Here is a 25,354-nt window from a genome sequence, read left to right on the forward strand (position 1 = left end):
TGTAAACCCTAATGTAAACCCTAATGTAAACCCTAATGTAAACCCTAATGTAAACCCTAATGTAAACCCTAATGTAAACCCTAATGTAAACCCTAATGTAAACCCTAATGTAAACCCTAAAACCCTTTGTACGGTCGAAATGCGACCAAAGACCCACCTTTCTTACCCCTCATCGGATTACTTAACCTCGTCGTCGAACGATGAGATCTATCAGATTGATCCTCAACGATCTTACATATACTTGCATATAATCGCCTACCTAGACAGGAGACTATACAACACTCCAAGGTTGTTCCTTCTGATTTAGTTGTTATTCTGCCGTGTACCCCGCGAAATAAGTATTACCATGTTTTCTAAATAAATTGAATCAAGTTTGACATCTCTTCATGACACAGGAAATGCTCTCGAGTATACTTGACATAATTCTTCTTATTAGGGTTTACATTATTTTTAATGTAAACCCTAAGAATCATGGAGACTCGTCGTGGATATACTCGTTGGCATTACGACCGGCATCCATACAATGCATGCACATGGTGTCATTCACAGGTAGGCTAAATACAGAGCCTTCGGTGCTTGTAAATTTTTGTGCCCAGGAAATGCGTTGATAATTGGACAGAGACCTTCACCTCAACAATATCCTTGTTACAGAAAAGATCTTCCCAGATCAGCCACAAAGTCTCTCATCCGAGTTTTCCGCCATAATAGCAGATATTGGCGAAGAACAGCATATCACGGCCACTGATATTTTCAATGCGAGCGTAGAAGCTAGAGATTTCCATGCGCCAGAGATCTCATCCTTGCATACCTGGAGTCCCGCATCCGATGTCTTCGCCTTCGCGGTTGTGGCTTGCAAGATTCTCGACATGCGGCAGACGCTCTGTCTAGAGCAACCTCCGGAGCATGTACTCAAGCAGGTCGGTTTGGATTCTTCCGATGATGTAAGTCCTGTGCTACCCAAGAAGCTGCGCCAAATATTCGCGGATGGACCCAAAAAAGACCCAAAGGGGAGGTTGATAATCAGGAAGTACGTAGATGCGATTGAGGACCTTGACAGAGACTTCTACTATGAAAAACAGCAAGGCATTCTTCGAGTAGATTGGGCCACATTAGACTGGTGGACTACCCATGCTGGGGCCTACGAGCGGCCGCTTGTTGCGCGAGATGACGGTCAGACATGGAGCGCAATAAGTGATGCAACCTGATTTCTTCGAGGTGTGACCAAACGGAGCCAATTCATGATTATTGAGTTGTTCAATTAAAGAAAGAACAAATCTCATGAGGCAGGTTGAAATACCCCTAATCTATTGCTTGGAGTTGATGGAAACCACGCTGTTCTATACTCGACAATCCCAAGCTCCTACCGGTCGCCAGTAACCACAGTTATCACTAAGATTGCTTGTGTTGAAATGCAGATTCCAGACTCAATGCACAGGGAGCTAGATAGGGTACGCACGGAAAGGATGGAGAATCCAGGGCGTCGTGGAGGGCATGACCCCGAATAATAATAATTATCCTTGACTCTTATCTGTGAGCCTACGAAAGTAGATGAACTAAGCCAGGCAAGAATTCCATTTTTGAGGGAAAGAAAGGGAAGAGAAAGGCCTGAAGGGCCTTCGCTCTGAACAAATTACTAAAATACTTCATGGGTGCCAAGGCACCCATGGGTGAATGCCTGACGGGCTAAAGAGCCCGACATTATCCTTACGGAGTACAACAGGATCGGGGCTATTAGAACCTGGCACAAGATTACTCAGAGTTCGATCCGACGCAAGATGGACAGCCTCGGATCGCACCGACTAACCGGGAAAGTTGCCGGGAAGTCTCGGCTCGTATCCGACCCTAACTCGTGGATTTGATGAAATTAGTACCTTAGCGACTCGTTCAAGCAATGCGGGGCCCCGGACTTTCTCGTTCTTGGCGTTCGGTAAGTAGTTGGCCCAAGGGTTGTTTACGTCATCACTGATTGGCTTGTTCAATGGAGTCCCGCTGGGTTTCATTGAGATATAAACATGGAGGTGTGTCCCCTATCTTATCGGCCTCGCCTTCTCAAGTCCTCCATTGCCCAACGCTATAGATTTGCCCACCATGATTGACAAAAAAGAACCCCAGCATCCAGAGAACGATCCCGCGCAAGCCACCATCCTTAATGACGATGTCTTCGGGGAACTCACCGAGAGTGGACCCAACTATCGCAATGTGGTTCCCCCGAAACCAAATGTGACGTCCAGCAGCTGACTAGTGGTGTAGGTGGGCTTTGTCGGCACAGTTATTCTTATGATGAAGACCCAGATTGGCTTGGGTGTGCTGGCCATCCCCTCGGCCTTGAATGCCCTGGGAATGGTTCCCGGCTTGCTCTGTTTGCTCGCGTTTGCCATGATCACCACCTGGTCCGGTTATGTTGTTGGGACCTTCAAGCTGCAGCACCGCGAGGTGTATAGTTTGGATGATGCTGGTGCCATTATGCTGGGCTTGCCAGGCCGGGTTATTCTAGCAGCCAGCTTCTGCCTCTGTAGGTGATCGAGTGATCCGACTCTGCCTAATCCATCAATTTGACCTGACTTGTTCTGTTTCAGACTACGTCTTCAATAGTGGCTCGGCCATCCTGGGTCTCTCGGTAGGGCTGAATGCCGTCTCATCGCATGCCACCTGCACGGCTGTTTTTGTTGCGGTTGCAGCGATTGTTGGATTTGCCTGCAGCAGCATCCGGACCCTGGGGAAAATCACCTGGCTGGCCTGGATTGGCTTGCCATGCATTCTCACCGCTGGTATGACTGAGAGCCTTTCTGGGAATTGTGATAACCACTGGAAGACATCAACTGACCCTAGTCCAGTGTTGATCGTGACCATTGCTGTGGGTGTTGAAGATCGCCCGGCGGGGGCACCAGCAGCAACGACTGGCCCCTGGGCCTCGAATTGGAAGGCATTTGGAAATCCATCGTTTTCTGATGGGATCGCCGCCGTTTCAAACCTGTTGTTTGCCTTTTCTGGTACACCAGGGTTTTTTTCCATTGTGTCCGAGATGCGAGATCCGCAACAGTACACGGCCGCCATGGTGACTTGTCAGGCGGCGGTGACAGTTGTCTATGCAACCATCGGCTGCGTGATCTACTATTACTGTGGCAGTTATGTTGCCTCGCCCGCTCTCGGCTCGGCTGGCGGCATCATCAAGATCATCAGTTATGCTTTCGCGTTGCCTGGACTCATGGTCACCATGACCATCGTCACACATGTCAGTTTAGCAACGTGCTCGAAGTCTCACCGAAGATCATATATGCTAATTGTCACTTGTCATATTCAGATCCCCTCAAAATTCATCTTTGTGCATGCCCTGCGCGGGTCTCGACATCTTACCACCAGCACTCCCACCCATTGGATTTGTTGGCTGAGCTGTACCTTTGGGATCACACTCGTGGCATGGATTATTGCGAGCACAATTCCTATCTTCGATGCCCTGGTTTCGCTGATCGGCGCTTTGCTGGGTCCGCTGATCTGCATCATCCCTATGGCGGCGATGTGGCTCCATGACAACTGGGGCAGAGGCACCGAGGGACACTCAAGGACCATTCGCTGGATGCTTGGGGTGATGTGGACCCTGGTCCTCATTATTCTTGGGACCTTCCTCATTGTGGCAGGGACGTATGGTTCAGTGGATATGATTATGACCTCCTACCGTGAGGATGGAGGCTCGGCAGCTTTCTCCTGTGCCGACAACTCGAATTCGTCATAGGATATGTAGAGCACGTTCCCATATAAATGCATTATTGTTATCTCTCGACTATGGTGGAGTCTCTACGTTGGCTTGTATATTTGCTTATCGTTGCGTGTACTCCCCCAATCCGGAAACATACCCAGTCTCCGCCTGGAGCGTTGTCTTTGAGCGGAGATCATGCATACTCTGGCTTCAATGAGAGGTGTCTGCTGCACAGATGTGTGAGCGGGGTTGAGTAGAATTGTCCCGATGTAGTCCGACGGGTGAGAGCCACCTGAGTGGGCACCGAGTGGGGAATCCGTCGGGAAGTCCGAGAGATTAATGCTTCGGATGCTAGAACGAGTCAATGTACGGATAATACATTCATACGGTCAATTTGTTCGCAACGGATACATAGATAATTGGTCATCTACTCTCGCAGTCATGATAGACTTCAATGTGTATCTCGGCCGGGAGCCATCGGATGCGTAGCCTCGGCAATGGCATGACCCGGTATTGTGGACGCTTGTATACGGAGTTCACCGTCGATTCTATCTTGAAATGGCATCACTGCTATGCGGGTGATAACTTGAGCTACGAAGGGAACGCAAGTTGTGTAAGATTCGTTCTACGGACCTCGACAGCCCAGTGAACAGAACGGATGATTTCATCCCAAATCCCTTCAGGCCACATAAGGCAAAGAACCTTTCTGAGGTTCGTTCATCAATGTCAATATTGCGACCTATTTTTGTTCCATGCTCCTGCCCCTTTTGAATGTGACACTGGAATTGACTTGATCTTATCGCACTTCTTGTCACAGTCTATCTCAGATGCAGGCAAACTCCATGTGATGATCCAGTCTCAGGCAAGATCTTCGGCGGTCACTCTCTCTTCTTGCCAAATCACCACCACAGATCGCATTGTTGTCGGAATACTCGCCATGTCGTCCTCTTTTTACGATAATCTCAACTACACACAGTGGCGTGTTGCCTGTGGTATTTATTTTAAGAGCGACATAAACGTATGCCCTATTGTCATACGATAAAATAATGCACTGATTACTAATCTATTTATGCCACTCCAGTCAATGCAGGCTGTGGCTTTGCATTTGTAGGACAGAGAAGCAGCTGAAAATCAGCAATAGCACTGCAACTATTATGCGATGAGTAATGCAATCTGTCAAAGACTTACTCGACACTGCGGCATCGGGATCGAATTTCCCCTCTAATCAAAGGGTCATATCATGGTTCATGGATCCATCTCGCATTCACCTACTGTATTGGGAAGTCCACCGGGTACATGCACCCGATGCAGTGAGTGAGTGGAGGTTTGCCCGGCCCTCCTTCGGATCAGCGTTCCGACCTGCTACCGAGTATAAACCCTTGCCAGCACGACTCACTCCGCAAACCTTTCCCCACGCCCCACGAACACAACCCCTCAATCACAATGTCGATGTACCTTGAAGCAGAAGCATCTACCAGATACTACATGAAACCCCGCTGTCCATACTCCGCGCCTTCCCGACGCCATTTCTCAAGGATCATCTCGACTACGAAACAACCCAAATTCGGATCCCCCACCAGCGTTGTAAGTATAGGGGTTTCCTACGTCAAAGTCGTATCCTAATTTTTTTTTTGCTTCAGAGAACCGTCTCGATGACATTGGCCGCCACAAACACTGCCGATCATTCGATGAAGACAAAGCCACTCGGCTTTCGATCATTGCGAGTGCAAAAATAGGACTTGCCGTCATGGACGCAATGCTAGTCCTGAGTCCCAATACCACTGTTATCGATTTGCATGTGCCTCCGACCCTAATGTGCATGATCTCCAGACACTTGCTGCATCACAGATCCTGAGTTCGGCGGCGCAGGGAAAGTCTTGCTGAGTTGCACGCTCAGCATAGGCCCAGCGGAGCTAGCAGTATTCAGACTCTCAGCCAGCCCATCGCCCGGCCCGGGATCCAATATCCACTTCGGGGCGACCTTACACACGGACAGTACACTCTGGTAGTTCTGGAATCCTACGAAATGGAGGCAGGTTCCGGACAGACTGGCAGGGAGGATGCATAGCCGTGCTTCACACCATCCACCAAGTGCAAGCGGTTGATCAGACGACATCAAAAGACGCTATGCGGTCTGCGGAACAGCGCTTATTTCCTGGTATGCTTGCTCTGCACGGGGCGGTCAATATGGGCGTAAATTGATATGTGTCAGGTCACGATGTAGGTAGACTGCAGCTGAATGAAACTCCGTATTCTTACCCCTTCCAGTATCAACCCGGTGCTGCTGAAATATAGGTGACAAGTTACATTCTGTATCGTGTTGAATGGATGCTTTGACAATGACCTCTCCTGTGAACGACAGCAATAACTTCAGAATGGCAAGTATCATCGGTCAACCATTCTTTCTGGGTTTAAAGAAGCAACCATATCCCATAGGTATGGTTAACCTATAGGTGAAAGGTCTCGCGCCCTCCACGAAGCAGGGTTAGTTCCGCCCGGAAAACGACAAATTAAATTGGTTTATCGCTTAGTCTTTCCTGGAAGGGGGCACCATCTCCACTAGGTGCCTTAGCTACATGTTTATACATTTCGGACTGATTGGTGGGCATTCCTCGAGCCGTGGTAACCGCTTCTCAGTGAGTGTCGTTTCCAGTAGGATAGTGCCTTGATAAGAGGTATCTGCAAGCTCCTGGAAGAAGCTAAGTAGCTGAACGCCGGCTATAGATCCAGTCCTATTTCCTTTCTCATCTAGGGTCACAAACCCACTCCCTCAATGGCACGACTTTCAGTTCTTCGTTGAGCAGTCTCAGTCTCGCTGCTAAAAAAGAGACTAGGCTGGCATACTGAACGCGACGGGGATTAACGAGATGAAAATACTCAGATCCTCGTCGATTCTTCTGCTGGTGCTGTTTTCCGACAGGCTGATGAGATTGCATAGCAGATCTGCTACAGTGTCAGCCGGTAGCCATTCAATCTGATCGGCAGAGACTAGAGAGTCTTGCAGGCAGCCCAATACAACGGAACTAGACAGCAGTAATGGGAACCAATCGTAAAGTGGCCACGCATGAGCTTTGCCATCTCTCCCATCCTGAATTGGGCCAGCAAGCTGACGAAGGCGACAGATTGACACTCGCATGCTCGCGGCTTGGACAGCCTGGTCCGGCAACATAACTGCAATAGCTTTGCTCAGGCCGTACCCGGTTTCAGCAATCTTGGGGGAGGGCAAGCAGGTCTCTGAAACTGCTGTCGTTCCATCGCTTTACCGTTGCGACTGAAGATGGGAAATAAAATGTACCTTATCTCTTGCCTCGTGAGCAAAAGTGATCGGATTTTCGACCTCTGCGATATTGGGCTCAATATACGCCAAAGAGCGACTGAAGTCCACTGCCCATTGGCAATATAAAATATCGGTCACACTTCCCTAACAGCCGCTGATAGATCTCCCTTAGAAATCCCAGGCGGCGCTCAGCCAGGTCGGCCTTTATATACTCAATATGAACATTGGAGTCGACTCCCTCAATCGCATGATCCTGGATTTGCCTTCGATCCAGACACATCAGATGGCCAACATCTTCCTGATGCTTGATTGCATTGAGTACATGCGACCTTACAAACCCTGTACTTCCAGTGATAAAAAGATGTCTTTCGTCCAGAGACTTGGAGGCCGAGATAATCCTTGTTGGGGCTTCTAGTAAGGGTCTGAGAGTGTCTGAAAAAGCCATAAGCAAAAAGGTTGTGGATGCAGGTGAACACTTCATACCTGTCTTATACAGAATCATTATCCTTCCAGTCATCTGCCCGTCCCTCAGATAGGAGCATCTGCCGCATGATGTAGCCCGCCATTTGTTTTGGTGAAGGGTTCTCGTAGACTGCCTCAAAAAAGGTTCGTCCGCGCCTCTGGTCGGCCAGTATCTGAGAGACGAATGATGCCAGAATTTGCGCGTATTTGAAATCCAGCCCAGCCGCAAATATATTTGTTGTCACATCAAGATCGGCTAGCCCAGAATCTAGCTTCCCTATCATATCAACTAGGTCCACTGCAAGATTATGCTCGGGAGATAAGCAAAAGCTGATTTCTTCGAGGCCTGACAGCTCAAACTCAGGAAACTGGCTTGGGCCATGAAGACACAATTTCAGTCTTATACAGCTCGAGCGTTTTATTCCAATGCACGGAGCCTTTCTCAGTGCGAACAAACAATTTACTGGGACTCGCTATTATCACCATTTTGTCATGAATTTGACTATCTCCGGAGCCTTTTGCATTCTCAGACTCCAGCACATGTTTTATGGCCGTTCGTTCTCTGTCGATGGAATCGCCCCCGGCTCTATAGCGACGCTTGCTGGCTTCCATTTCAAGAAGAATTAAAAGACAAAACGAGATGGCTTGTTCCCCACGACCAGGGCTTCTCTAAAACCCGCAATATCTCTCAACTTAGCCTCCACCGGCAATGGGTTCATTTTTTCTCCGGTCGAGAAGACGATCAGGTCATCCAGTCGGTACCGGTATTCCCAGTAGTCCGGTAGTCCGGGATGCAAGAGTGTTCCCGGAACACATCCTTGGTCCTCCACTATCGTAGATAAGAAAAATTCTGGGTCACTGCCTGATTTGCAAACAGAAGTGGTCATGCTGGAGTACCAACTCGAAATCCTCGCCTTGCGACTCCTGGTCCGAGGTTGGTCGCCATTTTCACCCTATTCCAAGGATGAAAATGATAGTATGCCCAATCGGTTGGATCGGTCTGATATTGAATGAATGAGCCACACTCAGTACTACCCAAGCCGTTGAATAAACGCGTGGTCTGTTCAACGATGTCGCCTGCACTCTTGTATATTGAGCCTATTCCATCGTGTTAGTTGGAGCCGCTGGGACCTGGTAGTTTTGTCATACCACCTCCGCCAAATATATACCACAGCTTCAGCACCACTTTCAGAAGGTCGGCATTGCTAGAGAGCTCATCGATAATAGATGTCGGCAACAGGACGCTGTCCACGTTGGGAATTTTTAGGACCGACTTCAAGGCTCCGACGCTAGGTGGTTGTCGAGGATATCCAAAAAAGAGCGTACAGCCCGAGGGGACCAAATAACAACTGAGACCGAACCCAGCGACATGAAAAAGAGGAAATGCCATAGACACCGTCGCAGCCTCAGCGAGAATTTCAAGCTAGAACTTGCACCCAGCGGCATCTTTCTTTGACAAGTTCTGCTGCGCGTCGGGTGATGCCAACGCGAAATGAGTCATAGTGATCGGCGAGGGGTTACCAGTAGAACCTATAGTATGGAGGCTCTGTTAGGCGTTAGATAAAATGAACCCGTCTTAAACACTCTTCTCTGAGGTTACTTACTACTAGAGGCTTGCCACCGGAGGTGGCCCAGGTTTCCACATAAAAAAAGGGCTCGACTGGGCTCGAATCAATAACAAGATCCAACAGAATCCGGAATGAAAGAAGACCAATGCCTTGCTGCTTCCTTATCCCGGTTGCTGCAGTTGTGAAGGCATTATCACAAAGCAGAAGTGCTGAACGAGACTCATCGAGAAGCACTTTATGCATGGAGACACTGTTTCGGGGCGAGAGCAGCAGAGCCTGGAATACCGGATGGAAAAGTAGGGTGAGATAATGTGTCTCCCAGGCAACTTCCATTTCAAGCACCTACCTTCGCGCCCAGTTTCGTCGCTGCCAATGCAAAGAGCAGATGCCTAGGGTCACTTGGACATAGATAACTAGATCTCCAAGGACTTAGTATATCTTCACCCAAGCAAAAAGGGGTGAGGGAGGTAGTAGGCCTTTACCCGACAGTCTGTGAAGTGGCATCTTCCAGTGAGAGGCTTCGACTCAACATTCAGGCCACTCTATCAATAAGTCGTATAAGGCTCTTGTAGCCCATTATGATCTCGTTTTGGTCATTCGGGGCGTTGGTCGCAGATGGCAACAGTTGCCGCATGACCGGCCTATCCGGCTCCCCATCGACCATGCCCGCAAGGAAGTTCAGGAGTCGGTGGCCAATTTGAAAGCATTCTTTCTCGGTGGGTGTATCTGTCGATCGCGTTTTATTCATGGTGGAAGGCAAATGCTGGAAGACTCAGTGGTTGTGATCGTCTATCCCTGGGCCACAGCAGGCATAGATTGGGCATCACAACGGGGGTTATTTAACCATGATTTCCCAGGACTGTGCTGCCAAAGTTAAGGCAATATGTGCAATGTCTGACGTCAAATGACAGATTTTAACTGTCGGCAAGTGGATGACCCCCATCCTCTTCACCGAATGACGCATTTCATTAATGTGCTGATGCATCCCAGGGATCATGACTCGGTTTCGAACAGGTAGTCTGTCTTTGCTCTTCTGTCTACGCCTACTGGACACCTGGCAGTATGATATCATACCTCTGAGGTTGATTAGTCCAGTTCTTGAGGATGCACCCAGAAGAATTTAAGTGTCTGCCCTGGTGACTCGTCATTGAGCGTAGATTCCATAGCTGACGTCTGCTCCCCACTTGCTGCAACAAGGTCTTGATGTTTTCCGGTGGCGAGCAAATATCTGACTGAATTGATCTAAACGTGTATCGACATTCAACCCGCTTACTTACTAAGCTGGACTATAACAATCCCAGCGCAAACAATCTCACTTCGCGAACAACCTTTCAAAGTACTCAGCTATGGTAACCGGTTGAACCTCGGGGAAAAGATGGTTGTGCAAAAGTCCAAGGGGCTCCCAAAACACACCCTGGCCTTGAGCACACCTTAGAGTCAGAAAGAAGTCAATCGGGAATGTACATTTTCTGTGCCACTCGACGGGCGCAGACGAGGGATTTCTTGAGGATTTCTTCCACTTGATCGACTGGTATGATTTTTAACCTGACGGGCTTGCCTGAATACTTCCGCAGAAGATCTGCCACCTCTCGGAGGCTGAGCTGATCACTCCGGAACCCTAAGTATTTGTTTTCTGATAGTTCTGGATGTCGAAGAGTAGCCACAACAAAATCGGCGTTGTCGTGTAAAGCAAAATAGTCCGTCTTGGCCTCTGGATCGCCAACGCAGTGTATCGTGTAGCTGTCCCCAGTGAGGCTTGTATCTGTTTCCAGTCAAGGGCAGAGGAGCGGCTCTTTTATGACATTGAGCCGCAGTTGATAGCGGGGTGTCGAATGGCCTCCTCGAAGCATCTTAGCTTCACATCCCAGATGGACATACGCTGCTTCCCCTGGTAACCAGAGTACTTGATGCATTCCAAACTCACTGGGATCAAATCTCTTGACTCCTGCCTGTGCAGCCGCATCTTGGACGAGGCCTGGCTTGGTGATAATTTGGCCACCAAGAGCGCTGATCGCAACGTCAGCCATGCCATCAGCAAGAATAGCGGCCAGCTCATCACAAGTGACAATGCCCAGATCGACGCGCTTGATTGTCACTCTAGCATCTTCCAGGCTTGCGAGCTGGAAGGACGAGTTGGGAGAGACAAACGCGAATATATGAAAGACAGAATCTTTGCAGCGCGTTAGAGCCTCCAAAAAAGCCTTTCCAAATTAACCATTCGCCCCGAAGAGCGCGATTGTCTTCAGTAGATACCTCATTCCGAAAAAAAGCACTAACAAAGCTGGCTTCACGCTAAATGATCGCGATGAACCGCAGCAAATAGTATAGGACGCATCTTTGCTCACAGTGTTTACCCCAAGCAGCTAGAATGACATTATGAAAAATGCTAACTCCGATGCCGACGGTTCCGAATGTCTTGCCACAGACTTTTTTACTCATCATTAGTCTGTTTCCTGGTGCCCCGACTTCTGGATTTGCGTGCCTAAAAGAATCATGCTTGCATAACGTCGCAGCTCAATGCAAATTTTCGCATGGGCTACATGTCTCGTTCTCGAACATGCTGCTGGTGACGAGCTTGCAAGTCACTACTTCTGGTCATTATACAACAAGTATTTTGCCTGATATGATTGTCCTCGCTGGTTCCAGACCGGCTACATGAACCCTGCATGGGCCGAGTCCTGCCAGTTCCGCGATTTCTTCACGCCACTGTACCACTCGATGTCAATCGATGTGTAGAAGGCAGTGAGATGGCCTTTCTTTAGTGTCAGTCCCCTTGATGACCGCTATCTCAACTCGTCAATATCTCACCTCGAGGCTTGTCGAGGAGGAATATGCCGCTAAACAGCTCGGTAGCCATAGGTCATCAACATCTATCGTCGGGAGATCGATATCAACAACCCACAGGCCTAGAAGCAATGGTCTCGTCGCAAGCTGTACTGTTCGCTTAGTAAGAATACAGTGCTGTATGATGATCAAAGTTGACTAGAAATGTGGAGAGCACTGAACATTGTCTGCATCTTATTTTCAGAATAAGACATCTCGCTTCAATTTGATCCCAATCATACTCGAATGATTGAATTATACTACCTGTCGGCGCACGGAACTTGACTAATGAGGGCTTGCATTCCACTAGCTACTCCCCAAGCAATATGAAATCTCCACTGCATCCTGTAGATCTGTTAGTGCTGACGGGACTGCTAGACATCCAAATACTGACGGGCTCTCCGGTGGGCTCAATACTGTGAACCACGGACGTCTCATATCGCAGGTCAGGCCGACCAAGGGACATGTCAGACTCATGACACATTGTCAGTCGCTTATTATTATCTGCCGCCATCCTCTTCTTTGCGCCCGATGCTCGGACGTATTCCAGATACTCGGGGTTCCGGCTGACATTATCGGCAACAACGGTAGTACCTTGCGAGACCAAGCCGAGCTCTTCGCAAAGCTTGAGATCGTTGGTATACTCAACCTTGGCATGGTCAAGAAAGAACATGTCCAAGCCACGGCCGGAGTATGTCTTGCTTAGGGCTTGTAGTGAGTCCCGACAAGGTCCTACCATGATTTCAACAGTATCACACAAGCCAGCCAGCCCGATTAGAGCAGCGGAGACGCTGGCAAAGATAGGGCTGACTTCAAGGCTGATATACTTTTGACCTCCTGCCTTTCTAAGTGCATCCCCAAACAGAAGAGCAGAATAGCCAATGTAGCCCCCGAGTTCAACGACAACCTTTGGTTTGGCGCGAGAAATGACTTTGCTTACAATTTGACCTTTCTCAGTTCCAACATTCATGAGAAAAGCTTTCTCCCTCCCGTATTCGTCGATGGCAGCTAGGATCCTGTCTGGGCAACCTTTCATCAAGGCATAGTCGGGGTGAGATAGGATAAACTCCAATAGTTTCTCCTCGCGACCGTCGTTGTGCTAGTTTAAAGGTCAGGGTCTTCGGTCAAGTAGAAATTCAACCTCGGCAGCTGAGACTGACTAACATAAACGGTTCCTTCTGGCAAGTAGAACTGAATCATCCCGGCGATTGGGGTTGAGCTTTTCGAGGTAATTCGGACGGAACTAGCCTGAAAGCGCTAGTACAGTACATAAAAGAGATCCACAAGAGCTGCGATAAAAGGTTGTCTGCATAATCAAAAGGCCCTGTTGCGGGATGGAGAAGGCATATATTATATCCCTCTCAATATACTTCTCATGGAAATCAAACCACGGTTTAAATATATATGATGTAAAAGGCGGGTGCTTGCCTGTGCTTATTGGATCTCTCGCCAATGCCTGAACCCTATCTTGCTCAGTCGGGTGGAATCGACCGGAAGTCTAGCTTCTCGCCAAATAAATAGTCATCATGCATTAGCTATTCCTTGGAATTGCCTGGTATTCCCGTAAATCGTCGACATCATGTCTCTTCCCTGCCCCTTGCATTAATTTCTGGTGCACAATAATGCCGTCATAATATCACGTGTTCTTGCGTCTTGTGTGGTGCAGTCGATTTCAAGCAAGGAATGAGACTAACTTCTCTATCGGTTACTTTGTTATACTGTACCGTGCTGTACTACACAAATGTCGGTCTGTGCTGGGCTGTCGGCAAGTCCGATTCCTTCACGGCGGATACTTGGGGGAACGGAGAGAGGAAAAGAGACAGACAGAAGAACAACAAAGCACAGAGTACTTCAGAAACTCAGCACAATAAGCTACGAATATAGACGGGATCTAATAGGCAAGTAAGCCAGAAAAACCCACTTACCGATCCCCGACCACGCTCTAGGATCCTTTGTACGGACAGGATGCATATTCCCATGGACAGTAACAGGTAGTCAAATCCCACACTTGCCACCAGCCCGGATTTCTTTCACTGCTACCTCTCTCATCATTTATTCGGCCTTGCATTCCGAAGCAACCAGGTTCCGAAGTCGCTCGACGTATCTCGCGTCGCTCAGTGCCACATATATTCGCGATACATACGAGCCAATGGTTCTTTTGCCTTCGGATTCTCCTGCTGCTGCCGCAAGTGGTGGATGATCGCTGATACCTTGATGCAAGGGGATCTCAAGGTCACATCGGACAAGCTGGTACATTGCTTTGCTCGCCTCACCTAAGTAGGTGCAGGTTGAGGGGGACTTGACGAATTTCTGCCGGGCCTCGTCGTAGCAGGTGGCCATAATCTCCAACAGCCTGTCCTTCCACTGCTTAACCTGGCCACACAAGGTGGACGAAGAAGCATTCGTTTCTCGCATCGCTACGTCCAGGAGATGAGCAAATGACTGCATCGCAACGTGGTTACACCGATCTGCGAGATCAAGATGGCCTGTCTGATCCCAGGTGGAAATGATCTGTGTCCACACCAATTCAAAATCGATCAAAGCCAACTCTAGACCACCCCCGAAGATCTCCTGGTAAACCGTTCTCGATTTCGCCTTGGCCTTGGCAAAGAAATCCATGCTGAGAGCTCTGATATCCAAAGCTTGGCACAGAATATACAAGTGGGCAGCATACATCATAGACAAGACTTGCACACATTCACCAGTATATCGGGCCGCGACCAGCGCCAGTGAATTGACGGATTGGTTATTCATTTCGGCAGAATGCACGTGGTTGCTGATCGAATTGCTCAGGAATGCAAGCTCTGAGTAATATGCCGTCATGTTGATATCGAGGCCCTTGACTGTGAACGATAGGCTAGGATTGTCCAACGCTAGATTTGCAGGCAGCCCCCTGCTGAGTGAGGGATTGATCAATTCTTCACATTGGCCTTGAATCATCTTTCCGAGCATAACTAGGCCCGAGCGGCATTTTTCCATTGCACTGGTCACGGACGCGGCTTGGAAGTTGCCGCCGTGATGAAAGCGCTGCCCCTCGACGTCGATCAACGGATTGTCTGTGGTGGAGTTCAACTCAACGTCGATCTGGTGTGCAGCTAACATAATATCTTCAAGATGAGGACCGATCCACTGGGGCGCAGTTCGTAATGAGTAACTGTCCTGCACCAGCCCTGTTTTCTTGGGATCGGTCTCATGGCAGAGGGCAGATCCCCGCAGGAAACCTCTAATATTGCGGGCAACTTCGGTTTGCCCACAATGGGGACGACATCGGGCGATAAACTCGTGATAGTTGTCCACGGTTCCAAGGAGCGCCTCGGTCGCCATGGCAGTCAGGACCTGCGCCAGGAGGGCCATCTGGTGGCAATCATAAAGAGCTAGGCCAGCCGCAGCGGTACTGACAGCTGTGCCATTCATGACGCCCAGGCCCTCTTTGGCATTCAATTTGAGGGGACCGAGACCCAGGCGCTGCAGAGTACCTGCCGCGGAGATAATGGTCTGCTTGCCGTCTTCCTCCTCGAACCGCACAAACACATCGGCATTCCCCTCCACCAGACCCCCAACGTATGAAAGAGGGGACAGGTCGCCCGAGGCGGAAATGCTACCCCTTAGGGGAATTAGTGGCACATATCCCTCGTTCAAGACCCGAAGAAGGAGATCGATGACCTCGATTCTAACGGCCGAGTGACCACGGAGGAGAGAGTTGCAGCGGAGGAGAATAGTGCCGCGAGTGATTTCGGGCGACAGGCTTTGACTTTCTTGATTCATATCACGCAAGGTATTGCCTCGAGGATAGACCAACTGAGGAAGAATGCCTGCCTGGTGGTGCTGAAAAAATGAGTGCTGGATGATTTGCAGCTTGCTTGTACGTGTGTTTGCATTGCCCCCACACCCAGTATTGACTCCTGCAGTGATCATCAACCCATCGACCTCGAAGTGCCACGGTTAGGGGTATTAGAATATACCATATATCTGTCCTCCCTCCTCAAGTTCCGCATTCATGGTGTCAACACACCTCACCAACCGCTGCATCAGCTCAGGCGACTTCTGCACCGTTACCTTTGCGGAAGCCCTAGTACAGCTTAGTCTTGCTAACCTGCTAATCTATCCCCTGCGCTGATTGACTGATATCTCCAACGGTTATGATCTCACCTTGACACGGCCACGACGGCTGCTAGGGTGAGTTCATTCTCACCAATCACTAACTGATCACCTACCTTGCTGAATCGGTCAAGCAGATCCCATGTCTGCTTCAGCAAATCGAGGTGGCTGGACATTGTTACTTCCGATGTAAATGGTCTTTGTACTCCCTCGAGGAATGTCGAATGGCTTAAGTCCAATGAAAGATAAGGCTTGATGATGTGCTTGGGAATGAGTTAAGTGTATTTCTCGTAGAACGAACCTGACTCCCATGAGCACTTATAACCCTTTCGTCTCTCGGAGGACAAGTACATTAGTCTAATAGTTCCAGATCAATAAGCATGTGGTAGGACGTCACTCAAATCACTGAATCTGCTCACGTTGTGTTATCAACGTCACTGTGTGAACGGGGCAACAAGCGGTGGAAAACGATCTGGACGAGCCTTTTGGATACTACATCATCGACGTAATGCCTTAATGACGGCAGGAAAATCATGTCTTTAGGTTATTGATGAAGAAGCATTCCGATTACCTTACCAGCACGCGGCAGCTGAAGCGGCCAAAGCGTTGACTAATCACAGGCACCAAAATGAGCCAGTTTTTGCCTGCTTATGCTTGCGACTGCATACGTGTTGATGGCAAAAGAATTCGATGACGCTTGTTCAAGAAGCATGTCCACAAACTTGGAGACTGCGTGATTGCAAAACAAGCCACCACTTCACCCTGTCTGGGCATCTAGTATATTTATCAACTTCCACGCTCCCGAAGCACGGTTTCTGTTTCAACAGACATCGCATTGACTAACTACGCCACAAAAACCTGATTATCATCTGACGCTGAACATGATCTGCCGAGAACAGCCAGCGCCCTCTGTGGACTTTGATGTGGTTATAATTGGGGCGGGGCCCGCTGGGTAAGTGAAAGGACTAACCGAGGTGTTGCTGGGTGGCTAATTCAAGGCCACAGATATGATGGCGGCTGTTTGGATGGCTCAATTGAACATCAAGACCCTCGTGATCGAGACGAAGTCGTGTAGAACGTTGGCAGGGCATGCAGACGGGCTCGAAAGTAGAACTTTAGAAATTCTGGACAGTTTTGGTCTTGCTGGTATCATCTGGAAGGAATCCAACAGGACCATGGAAGTGTGTTTGTGGGTTCGTATACCTTGTCCCGCTGAGAGTCGAGAGAAATCCTGACCCCAAGGCATGCTTTTAGCACCGTGACCCTCGAGGAGTCTTATGTCGCGACAGCGTCTCGCCCAATTGCAACCCTGGGCTGTCTAGATTCCAGGAAGTCACCCTTGGCCAAGGACGGATTGAAGAACGTCTACTCGAATTCATTGACAAATCCCCAAATGTGCAAATCAAATGGGAGACATCACCCCAGCAACTCCTCATTCACCAAGACTTGGTTGACCTTCACAGGGAATATGCTGTTGAACTACGTCTGGACACAGATGTGAGTCTTGGGATACCTCGCAAGCTATGAGAGCTGACACCCCTAAACACCAGTCGGTCGTGCGCACCAAATACCTAATCGGCTGTGATGGCGCCCACAGCTGGGTTCGCAAACAAGTGGGGTTAAGCCTGGAGGGTAATACTGCCAGTAACGGCGACTGGGGCGTGCTTGACTGTATACCAACCACCGATTTTCGTCAGTTCCTCCTCTCGAACCTCTATCGCTTGTCTACACTGACAGACCACTAATGTTACGCAGCTGACATTCGCAAACGGTGCATCATCAAAGCCCCAGCCGGCAATGTCATGGTCATTCCCAGAGAAGACAACCTCGTACGCTTCTATGTTCAGCTCTCCGCCAGATGTGCGACTCGATTTCGGAGAGACCATCAGCCTTCTGTCCTCTTGTCAATTCTTGGCGACGCGTTGAAGCCGTATTACCTCGTCACCTCTCACGTCGAGTGGTGTACAATATACACGGTTTGTTCTGATCAACTTGTGTGTAAACATGCGAACTACGACTGACTCTGATGAAGGTTGGCCAGAGATTATGCACGGATTTTTCGGTGCAAGATCGAATCTTTCTTTCTGGGGATGCTGTCCATACCCATTCGCCCAAGGCTGGTCAGGGGATGAACGTCAGCATGCAGGATACCTACAATCTGGGCTGGAAGCTGGCTTCGGTCTTGAAAAGCGTGGCTACACCTGCCATCCTGCAAACATACCAGGAAGAAAGACTGCCTGTCGCCGAACGATTGATCCGTTTTGATCACCGGATGTGCTTGGGTGTCTGCTCCGGTCCGGACGATGATTTGGCCGAACGAGAAAAGCTGGCAGACTTCAAGGACAAGGCCACAGGACTTGAAGGCACCCTCTCAGAGGAGAACACGACAGCCTCAGGGCTGAGTGTCACCTATCCCCCGAATCTCTTGGTGACTGGCACCCGGAACTCTCACTCGCGACCGGACAAGAATGGAGTCCTCTACTGTAGCAAGCCTCACCTGGCTGAGAACATTGTGGTTGGTCGACGTCTGCCAGATGTCCTTGTGCTCTGTCAAAGTGACTCACAGCCATGGCATCTCCAAGAGAGACTCCCGAGCACCGGGCAATGGCACCTGCTTGTTTTCGGGGGCGACATCAGCCAGGCGTTGCAAATGCAGCGGGTGGAAGCTCTGGCGAGACAGCTCACCCGCCGTAACTCCATCCTTGCTCCACGCTGTATGTCAGGGGCGACAACAGCCGTGGGGTCAGTAGCAGTATACTTGATCCATTCCGCCTCTAGGTTCGATGTTCAACTCATGAGTCTACCCCCAATATTTCGCCCCTACGACGATCGGAGGGGCCGTGAGTATAGGAGGGTCTTCGCCGACAACAAGGGGTTCGCGCCGGGCTGTGGCATGGCCTACTCGCTCTATGGTATCGCGCCGGAGGGCTGTGTGGTGTTATTGCGTCCTGACCAGCATTGCTCACTAGTTGTTTCATTGGAGGACTCGGATATTCTAGAACGATTCTTTTCACTGTTTGTACCGGTGTGAATCCAGGTGTACAGTACGGTACGTGAGAAGCGAGCGATAATTACTCCCTGCTACAGTACCTTATAGATGCCACCTTACCGTATCGGCCTTCCCGCGGCAATTAGTCCCATCTTCCTACTCCGTACCCCTGGGGGGAAATTGGAATTTGTTCCACAATAAGCTGGTGACGGAACCATTTTCCCACAGACCCTGTTCCCTTTCTAACCACTATCCATCTATCCATCTCAATGGTCGGAGTTCCTCGGAGTCACGGCTGCCGGAATTGTCTGCAGCGCCGCATCAAATGCGATGAATCCATTCCGGAATGTAGCCGATGCCGCGACCGTGGGGTATCCTGTCCTGGCTATTCTCGAGCTCTCAAATTTTGCCCTGAAACCCCCCATATCCCCAAACCTCGGCCTCGACTAAACAAAGCCCCTGCCAATCAAAGTACCACCATAGCATCTGCACCAATTCTCCGGCGCATTCATCCTCATGGCCTCCCCATCGACGAACTCCTAGCACCCGCCCTCACCCACCGTGCGCTTACCACCCAACACGGAGAAATCTTTTGCAGCTGGATTGCTACCAACTACTCCTGCCTCTATGCTAGCTACGAGGCCCATGTCGCCCTCGATCCGATGATCTATATGCGCCATGAGCTGGACACCGCCCCCGCCGTGGTGCAAGGGGCAGTCTGCGCCCTGACCACCCTGCACTTGGCCACCGTCCACGCCGACCGTCATCAGCGTCTGCTGAGCTGGGAGCGCTACGGCACCGCCTCCGCGCAACTACGCACTGCCCTGGCACCTAGACCTATGGGGGTCGGAATTGTTGTTACCGATGAGATGCTTTTCGCCGCCATCCTCTTGGGTCTGTATGCCATATCAGATGGGGCAGGGTCGACGGCGTGGCTGGCGCATGCCCGCGGCATTTCCGACATGTTCCGAATCCGCGGGCCCGGCGTCTTGACCAGTCGCATTGGCCGCCCGCTGTTTGTCGCCTATCGATCTTGCGTCTTGGTCGAAGCATTCTGGTCGCGTCGAGCCTGTCCGTTCGACACAATCGACTGGAAACACATGATTGTGAAAACGGCGCTGGTGATGGAAGAGCCAGCAGTCCGGGTTTGGGAGCTGGCCTCGTGTGAGATTTTTGCATGCCCAGGCTATCTGGCTCGCGCAGAAGAAGTGCTGCGATCGCAGGTTCTCCCAATCAAATTGGCGTTGATGGATGAAATGCGCCGAAGCAAGGCCAACCTGACTAAGCTAGGTTCACAGCTAACCGGTACATTCCCGACAGAGGAGAGCTCCTGGTCTGTTCGAGGCGAGTTTGTGCAGAGCAATCTCGACAACATCGCGTCCGCGACCCGCTTGTTGACGGGTCTGCTCCAGATGTTGGAGCATAAGGAAGGTGGTCCCGAAGATCCATGGGCGTTGTTGGATCCAGCGAAGATGATTTCAAGCGATACTCACGGCGGACTCGATTCGGTTGCGATGTCGATGGGCCTGAATGGCCTCACGATCTAATGATCTTGAAATGCAATTGAATGAAGACTTGCCGACCGTAGATAAGATAAGCTTATCCGATAATATTAGATAAGACTCCAAAATATGGTCACGTGTGGCCCAATCGCTGCTTGGCTTTCTCGGCGGCCACAAGTGATTGGTACTTTCAATCTTCCATAGGCCATTGCTGACCTTGAGGAGTCAGGTTACAGCAACCCGGTGGCTATTCTCTTTATATACACTCGTGAGCTGCTCATTGCCACCATCAGATCGGCGTGGTGGCGTCGTCGCATTCGAGAAATTTAGTAGTCCGCAGCATCATATATATTTTGTCAAGCGGAGCATGTGTTACACCTTTTCACCATCTACTACCTCTACCACCACCCCTCACCCACGATGTTCAGAGTTGACATATCCTTCATGGTAGTCTCGACTTGCCCGCGGCTCTGCTGGCAGCCAGTGCAGCCGATAATCCATACTGGGACGAGACTCCGTTGATGCGGGGGGTCGAGTTGAGGTTCTTCACCACCACGAATTGGTAGCAAGTGGCGCTGCCCTGGCGAGAAGCAATGACCGACCAAGCCAGGAACAGTTTCCATATCTATAGTATCATTAGATCCACATTCATGCCTTTAAGCAGGATGAAAAACGTACTCTAAACCATCGCTGACCATATGTGGCCTTGATGGTTTCAGCGTTTCCAATCCAGTTTCGATACCACCTCCAGAGAGTGCCGGAGTAGTGGACCCCAACGGTATCAATACTGTAATTACGAGTGGTTAACTCCGATGCCACACCAATGTTCGAGTCGAGTACGGAGAAGCACACTCACCTTTTGACCTCGAAGCCTGCCCGCTCCATGGCCAGGACGTAATACCACAACGGAGTCGAGGCATCGGCACCGCGGAAAATGTACTTGTTCAGATACAGGCCCCAAATGAAATCCTCATACTGCCACGCCTGTCGCAGACCCGAGAGCTGAACATACATGGCCCCGTCATCCTTGAGCAGGTCGTAACACTGACGGAAGAAGGTGGATAGCTTGCGAACGCCGACATGCTCGCCCATTTCGATCTGGGTGATTTTGTCGTACTGGATCCGGGGAATATCGCGATAGTCCATGCAAAGAATCCGACTCTGTGCCTCGGGAACCCCGGCTGCCCGGAGTGCCTCATTCCCCCAAGCTGTCTGGTGCTGCGCAATGGTGAGACCGGTGACTTTGGCCCCGTAGTTGAGACTCGCAAATTTGGCTAGTGTTCCCCAGCCACAACCGATATCGAGCATTGTCTCCCCTTCTTTGAGGCCGAGTTTCTCGCAGACAATCGCCATCTTGTTATCCTGCATTTCCTCCAGAGTTTCCTCTCTTTCTGGATCGGAGATGATTCCCGAAGTGTAGACCATCCGGGGGCCGAGGAACCAGGCGTAGTGATCATTCCCTCGGTCGTAGTTGGGCCGAATTTGTTCCTCATCCTGCGACTTGGTGTGGAAAAGGACGTCTCTGGCGAAGGTCAGGAGGATATACTTGAACAGCTCCCAGGTAAACCGAAAATTGGCCCAGTCGTGGCGGTACTCCATGACATCTAGACAATCGCCATTGAAATCGACCTCCCCGTCGAGGTACATCTCGCAGAAGGTTTGCAGGGGCACTTTGTTCCGACCGTGCCATCTGGCCCGATCCGCCTCGTTTTTGAAGGTGACATATTGTTCGATGGGCCGACCGGGTAATTTGACTTTGGTGTTGGTAGGAGGGCTGCAGCTCGAGGCCCAGGTCCAGTAGGCAATGAGCATAGGGAATAGAGTAACCAGACCAAGGCATACTCCGGTCTTCATGCCTCCACCGATTGTCCATGTCAGGAGCGCGGGAATTCCCACCAGAGCACTGAGCAACCAGAGATTGGAGAAGGATTCATTGCCGGGTCCGTCGACCGGTAGCGGAGGGTTGTGAATCGCTCGGGACTGATCATGGGTCTATTAGCATGCATTATCATTTAAGATACAGTAGTGATTTAGAAGACTGACCGTGGTTAGGGCAACTCCACCGTCGTGGTGGTCGTCGGCGGTGAAGGCCGAGGGCTGGGGTGGTGGAGTGATAATATACTCGATGTCGTGGGGAAGATTGACATTTTTTGGAGCAGTAGGAGACATCTTGTCTGAGTAAGTAGCAGAAAGATTGTGATTCAAAAAGATGGTGACAAGGCGAATGGACAAAGACAAACTGTTGTGGTGGTGTTCAGTCATTCTTCCCCTTCGCAGTCCGCGGCTCCCGAGCCAAGGGTCCTGTTTCAGGCCGGCGGGTCTATTTCATCTCTAAGGAGATATGGCGGCGCGCTATCGGCAGAGGGATTGTGAACATGCTTCTATCTGAAGCTCGGATGTCTCGAGTAGAAGAATCTGGATCTGTCTTGACGATGGCCATTAGGTGGATGGGATGGGGTTGTGCTCTGATGAGCATGGACCGGCGGATCTTGCCTAACATATATATGGGAAAAACACGTGTGGATAGCTCATTGCATGCAATGCTCTGACTAGCCTCTTGGTCTGATTGCCTATTGACCTAGACTCTTAGAGCTGAATCCGCGGGCTTTCCGAGCTAGAAATATCATGCCAGCACCCGAGCCTCCTTCGGCCATTGACGACACAGGCTGCAAAGGTTCATTATTACATTGCCACAGCGTTATGTTTGAACAAAGGCACATCAGTCACCAACCAGCCCGGCTAGCTCAATCGGCAGAGCGTGAGACTCTTAATCTCAAGGTTGCGGGTTCAACCCCCGCGTTGGGCTTTCACTTTTTGCTTCTTTTTTTGCATGTTACATGCCGGTACTGAAGCACAAAAGCGGCATAATTACTCAGCCACCGCTTCAACGGCATCATGCTTATCAGCTGTGGCCGATTTCACCATCTGCAAGGAGTTTTCGCCATGACCAATAAGACTTGGCTTCTTCCCCTCTTCTTTTCACGGATGCGAGAGCAAAATACCATTCACAAGATGGCGTGTGACAGCCACCCGCTTGTGTAATGCTGATTATCCAAGCCTTTCTCTTTTGCGACCGTTAACTTATATAGGTCGAGATAAGCCTTTCCCGCGGCTTGCTCCATTCACCACCACCCTTGAACAATCGAACAGTGCACACATCCTTCTGTAGAAGCATCATGGCCTCGCTTCGCAGTTGGCTGGCGATCCGACTGTGGGGGTCAGAGCCCAAGACTCGCGCTCTGCTGGCAAAACTGGACATTACCTTATTGCCCTACTTCTCGTTGATCTGGTTTCTCTTTGGCGTCACCCGATCCAGCTATTCGTCCGCCTATATCAGCGGGATGAAAGAGGCCCTCGGCTTCCAGGGCAAGGAGTACAATTACATGAACACCGCCTATTTGGTGGTGTATGCCGTGTGCCAGATGCCCGGCACCAGCTTATTGACCATTGCCCGCCCCAAATACGTGTTTGTCACCGCCAATGTGACCTGGAGCGTCTTGACCTTGATCACCTACAAGATGACGCGGGCCTGGCAGGTCATCTTGCTGAATGCGATTGAAGGAGGCTTCTCGGCTATTGCCTAGTATGTCCGCCTCCAGTTTTGACTCCAGGATTAGGGCATGAAGTTGGATGTGCTGATACTGACCCTGGGACCAGTGTAGGAGCCCAGTTCATTCTCGGCTCATGGTATCAGAAGTCCGAGCTCGGAATGCGGGCAGCAGTCTTCTGTGTGTTTGGCCATATCGGCACGATGGCTGGGGGATGGATCCAGGCTGGTCTGTTGGCGGCACTGGCGGGCAAAGGGGGTTTGCCAGCCTGGAAATGGATCTTCATCATTGTCTCCGTGATGACCGTCCCAGTTGCACTCTTTGGTGGGTTTGGGCATTGTCACCACCTGTTTGAAGGCCATTGAAGACCATTGAAGAACTAACATTTCATGTGTCCAGGCTGGGTGTTCATTCCCGACCTGCCATCCCACCGATCCGCCTGGTATCTCACCGAGGAGCAGAAAGAACACGCGGTGACTCGACTAGGCGTTGTGCGCAAGCAATCCTGGGATGCCACAGTCTTCAAGCGTGTCTTGCTCAGCTGGCAGTTCTGGCTGTTGCCGTTCATCTTCATGCGTATGTTGCCCCTTGCCCCAGGTGTCTTCCTTCGGGCCACTCAGACCCCTGATGATCGGACAGTGTACTCCCTATCGGTGCAAGAGGTGTCAAACAATGTGATGCCCTACTGGATGGCTTCAAGGGGCTACTCGACCATCCAACAGAACAACTATCCCACCGGAATTTATGCTGCCGCCATCTTCGGCACCGTACTCTACGCCATCATCTCCGACCGACTGCAGTCACGCTGGCAGGTCTCGCTCGCCATCGGCTTCACCTTCGTCATCGGCTCCTCCATCCTCGTCTCCAACCCCTCCACCGACGCAGGGTACTTCGTGGCCTTCTACCTGATCGGCACCACCTATGCCCCCCAAGCAATCTGGTACTCCTGGATGGCCGACGTGACAGCCCATGACCTCCAGCTGCGGGCCATCACCACCGGATTTATGAACTCGTTCGACTTTGCCTTTGTCACTTGGTGGCCGTTGATCTTCTTCCCGGCCACCGATGCGCCCAACTTCCACAAAGGGTATATCGCGAGTTTGGTAACGGGGGCGTTGACCATCCCATTTATTGGACTGATTGCTTATCTGGAGAAACGAGACCTGGCAAGAGGGAGAATTGGCGTGACGATGAGGGAACCTCCTCTCATCGATGAGCGGAGGACCTCACGTGAGGGAAGCCCGAACAAGATAGGAGATGATTCAGTCGTCGTGCGACCGGCGGAGGTGGACGTATAGAGGGCATCGTCGATGCTGGATGAATTATATGAGCTTTGCGCCCGTAGGTAGATAGAGAGCTGGAATATCTGCTACGAGTAACATGAATGCAACGG

General features: G+C 50.5%; 8 protein-coding genes and 1 non-coding gene across 9 annotated transcripts; 5 read left to right on the forward strand and 4 right to left on the reverse strand.

Moving 5' to 3' along the window:
• Window positions 1-2,088: 2,088 nt before the first annotated feature.
• On the forward strand, window positions 2,089-3,730 carry ASPACDRAFT_36656 (uncharacterized protein; the record flags this gene model as incomplete). Its single annotated transcript, XM_020200230.1, has 5 exons — window positions 2,089-2,202; window positions 2,251-2,512; window positions 2,577-2,768; window positions 2,835-3,232; window positions 3,302-3,730. The coding sequence occupies 5 exons, from the start codon at window positions 2,089-2,091 to the stop codon at window positions 3,728-3,730; spliced, it is 1,395 nt and encodes a 464-aa protein (XP_020051516.1).
• Window positions 3,731-5,076: 1,346 nt separating this feature from the next.
• Window positions 5,077-5,505, forward strand: ASPACDRAFT_127140 (uncharacterized protein). The gene is made up of 2 exons (XM_020197000.1): window positions 5,077-5,278; window positions 5,335-5,505. The coding sequence occupies exons 1-2, from the start codon at window positions 5,138-5,140 to the stop codon at window positions 5,428-5,430; spliced, it is 237 nt and encodes a 78-aa protein (XP_020051517.1). The 5' UTR covers window positions 5,077-5,137; the 3' UTR covers window positions 5,431-5,505.
• A 2,408-nt stretch (window positions 5,506-7,913) lies between these two features.
• ASPACDRAFT_127142 (uncharacterized protein) lies at window positions 7,914-8,878 on the reverse strand (the record flags this gene model as incomplete). The annotated part of the gene is made up of 3 exons (XM_020197001.1): window positions 8,583-8,878; window positions 8,335-8,531; window positions 7,914-8,262 (listed from the first exon to the last, which is right to left on the reverse strand). Coding segments are annotated over exons 1-3 (520 nt in total), but the record flags the coding sequence as incomplete, so codon positions are not given.
• Window positions 8,879-12,001: 3,123 nt separating this feature from the next.
• Window positions 12,002-12,929, reverse strand: ASPACDRAFT_127143 (O-methyltransferase). The gene has a single exon (XM_020197002.1). The coding sequence runs from the start codon at window positions 12,858-12,860 to the stop codon at window positions 12,135-12,137; it is 726 nt and encodes a 241-aa protein (XP_020051519.1). The 5' UTR covers window positions 12,861-12,929; the 3' UTR covers window positions 12,002-12,134.
• A 947-nt stretch (window positions 12,930-13,876) lies between these two features.
• On the reverse strand, window positions 13,877-15,739 carry ASPACDRAFT_36590 (aromatic amino acid ammonia-lyase; the record flags this gene model as incomplete). The annotated part of the gene is made up of 1 exon (XM_020200224.1): window positions 13,877-15,739. One exon carries the CDS (start codon window positions 15,737-15,739, stop codon window positions 13,877-13,879), a length of 1,863 nt encoding a protein of 620 aa, XP_020051520.1.
• Window positions 15,740-16,932: 1,193 nt separating this feature from the next.
• On the forward strand, window positions 16,933-18,953 carry ASPACDRAFT_55242 (putative FAD monooxygenase; the record flags this gene model as incomplete). Its single annotated transcript, XM_020202972.1, has 5 exons — window positions 16,933-17,115; window positions 17,177-17,419; window positions 17,473-17,614; window positions 17,678-17,898; window positions 17,955-18,953. 5 exons carry the CDS (start codon window positions 16,933-16,935, stop codon window positions 18,951-18,953), a joined length of 1,788 nt encoding a protein of 595 aa, XP_020051521.1.
• Window positions 18,954-20,855: 1,902 nt separating this feature from the next.
• ASPACDRAFT_36704 (uncharacterized protein) lies at window positions 20,856-22,582 on the reverse strand (the record flags this gene model as incomplete). Its single annotated transcript, XM_020200234.1, has 4 exons — window positions 20,856-21,038; window positions 21,092-21,200; window positions 21,270-22,393; window positions 22,457-22,582. The coding sequence occupies 4 exons, from the start codon at window positions 22,580-22,582 to the stop codon at window positions 20,856-20,858; spliced, it is 1,542 nt and encodes a 513-aa protein (XP_020051522.1).
• Window positions 22,583-23,146: 564 nt separating this feature from the next.
• On the forward strand, window positions 23,147-23,219 carry ASPACDRAFT_t301. Its single transcript has one exon. It is a non-coding gene; the product is annotated as a tRNA-Lys (tRNA).
• ASPACDRAFT_1883562 (uncharacterized protein) lies at window positions 23,212-25,345 on the forward strand (the record flags this gene model as incomplete). Its single annotated transcript, XM_020198336.1, has 5 exons — window positions 23,212-23,996; window positions 24,071-24,285; window positions 24,361-24,537; window positions 24,601-25,145; window positions 25,307-25,345. Exons 1-5 carry the CDS (start codon window positions 23,590-23,592, stop codon window positions 25,343-25,345), a joined length of 1,383 nt encoding a protein of 460 aa, XP_020051523.1. The 5' UTR covers window positions 23,212-23,589.
• Between the last annotated feature and the right edge of the window lie 9 nt (window positions 25,346-25,354).

This window comes from Aspergillus aculeatus (genome assembly GCF_001890905.1).
Source record: "Aspergillus aculeatus ATCC 16872 unplaced genomic scaffold ASPACscaffold_21, whole genome shotgun sequence".
Taxonomy (NCBI): domain Eukaryota; kingdom Fungi; phylum Ascomycota; class Eurotiomycetes; order Eurotiales; family Aspergillaceae; genus Aspergillus; species Aspergillus aculeatus.

Excerpts from the sequence above, each read along its gene's own strand:
- ASPACDRAFT_127140 (XM_020197000.1), top strand. The coding sequence starts at position 5,138 with ATGTCGATGTACCTTGAAGCAGAAGCATCTACCAGATACTACATGAAA. Across the intron at positions 5,279-5,334 it reads TCGGATCCCCCACCAGCGTT|AGAACCGTCTCGATGACATT; the intron begins GTAAGTATAGGG and ends TTTTTGCTTCAG.
- ASPACDRAFT_127143 (XM_020197002.1), bottom strand. The coding sequence starts at position 12,860 with ATGAAAGGTTGCCCAGACAGGATCCTAGCTGCCATCGACGAATACGGG.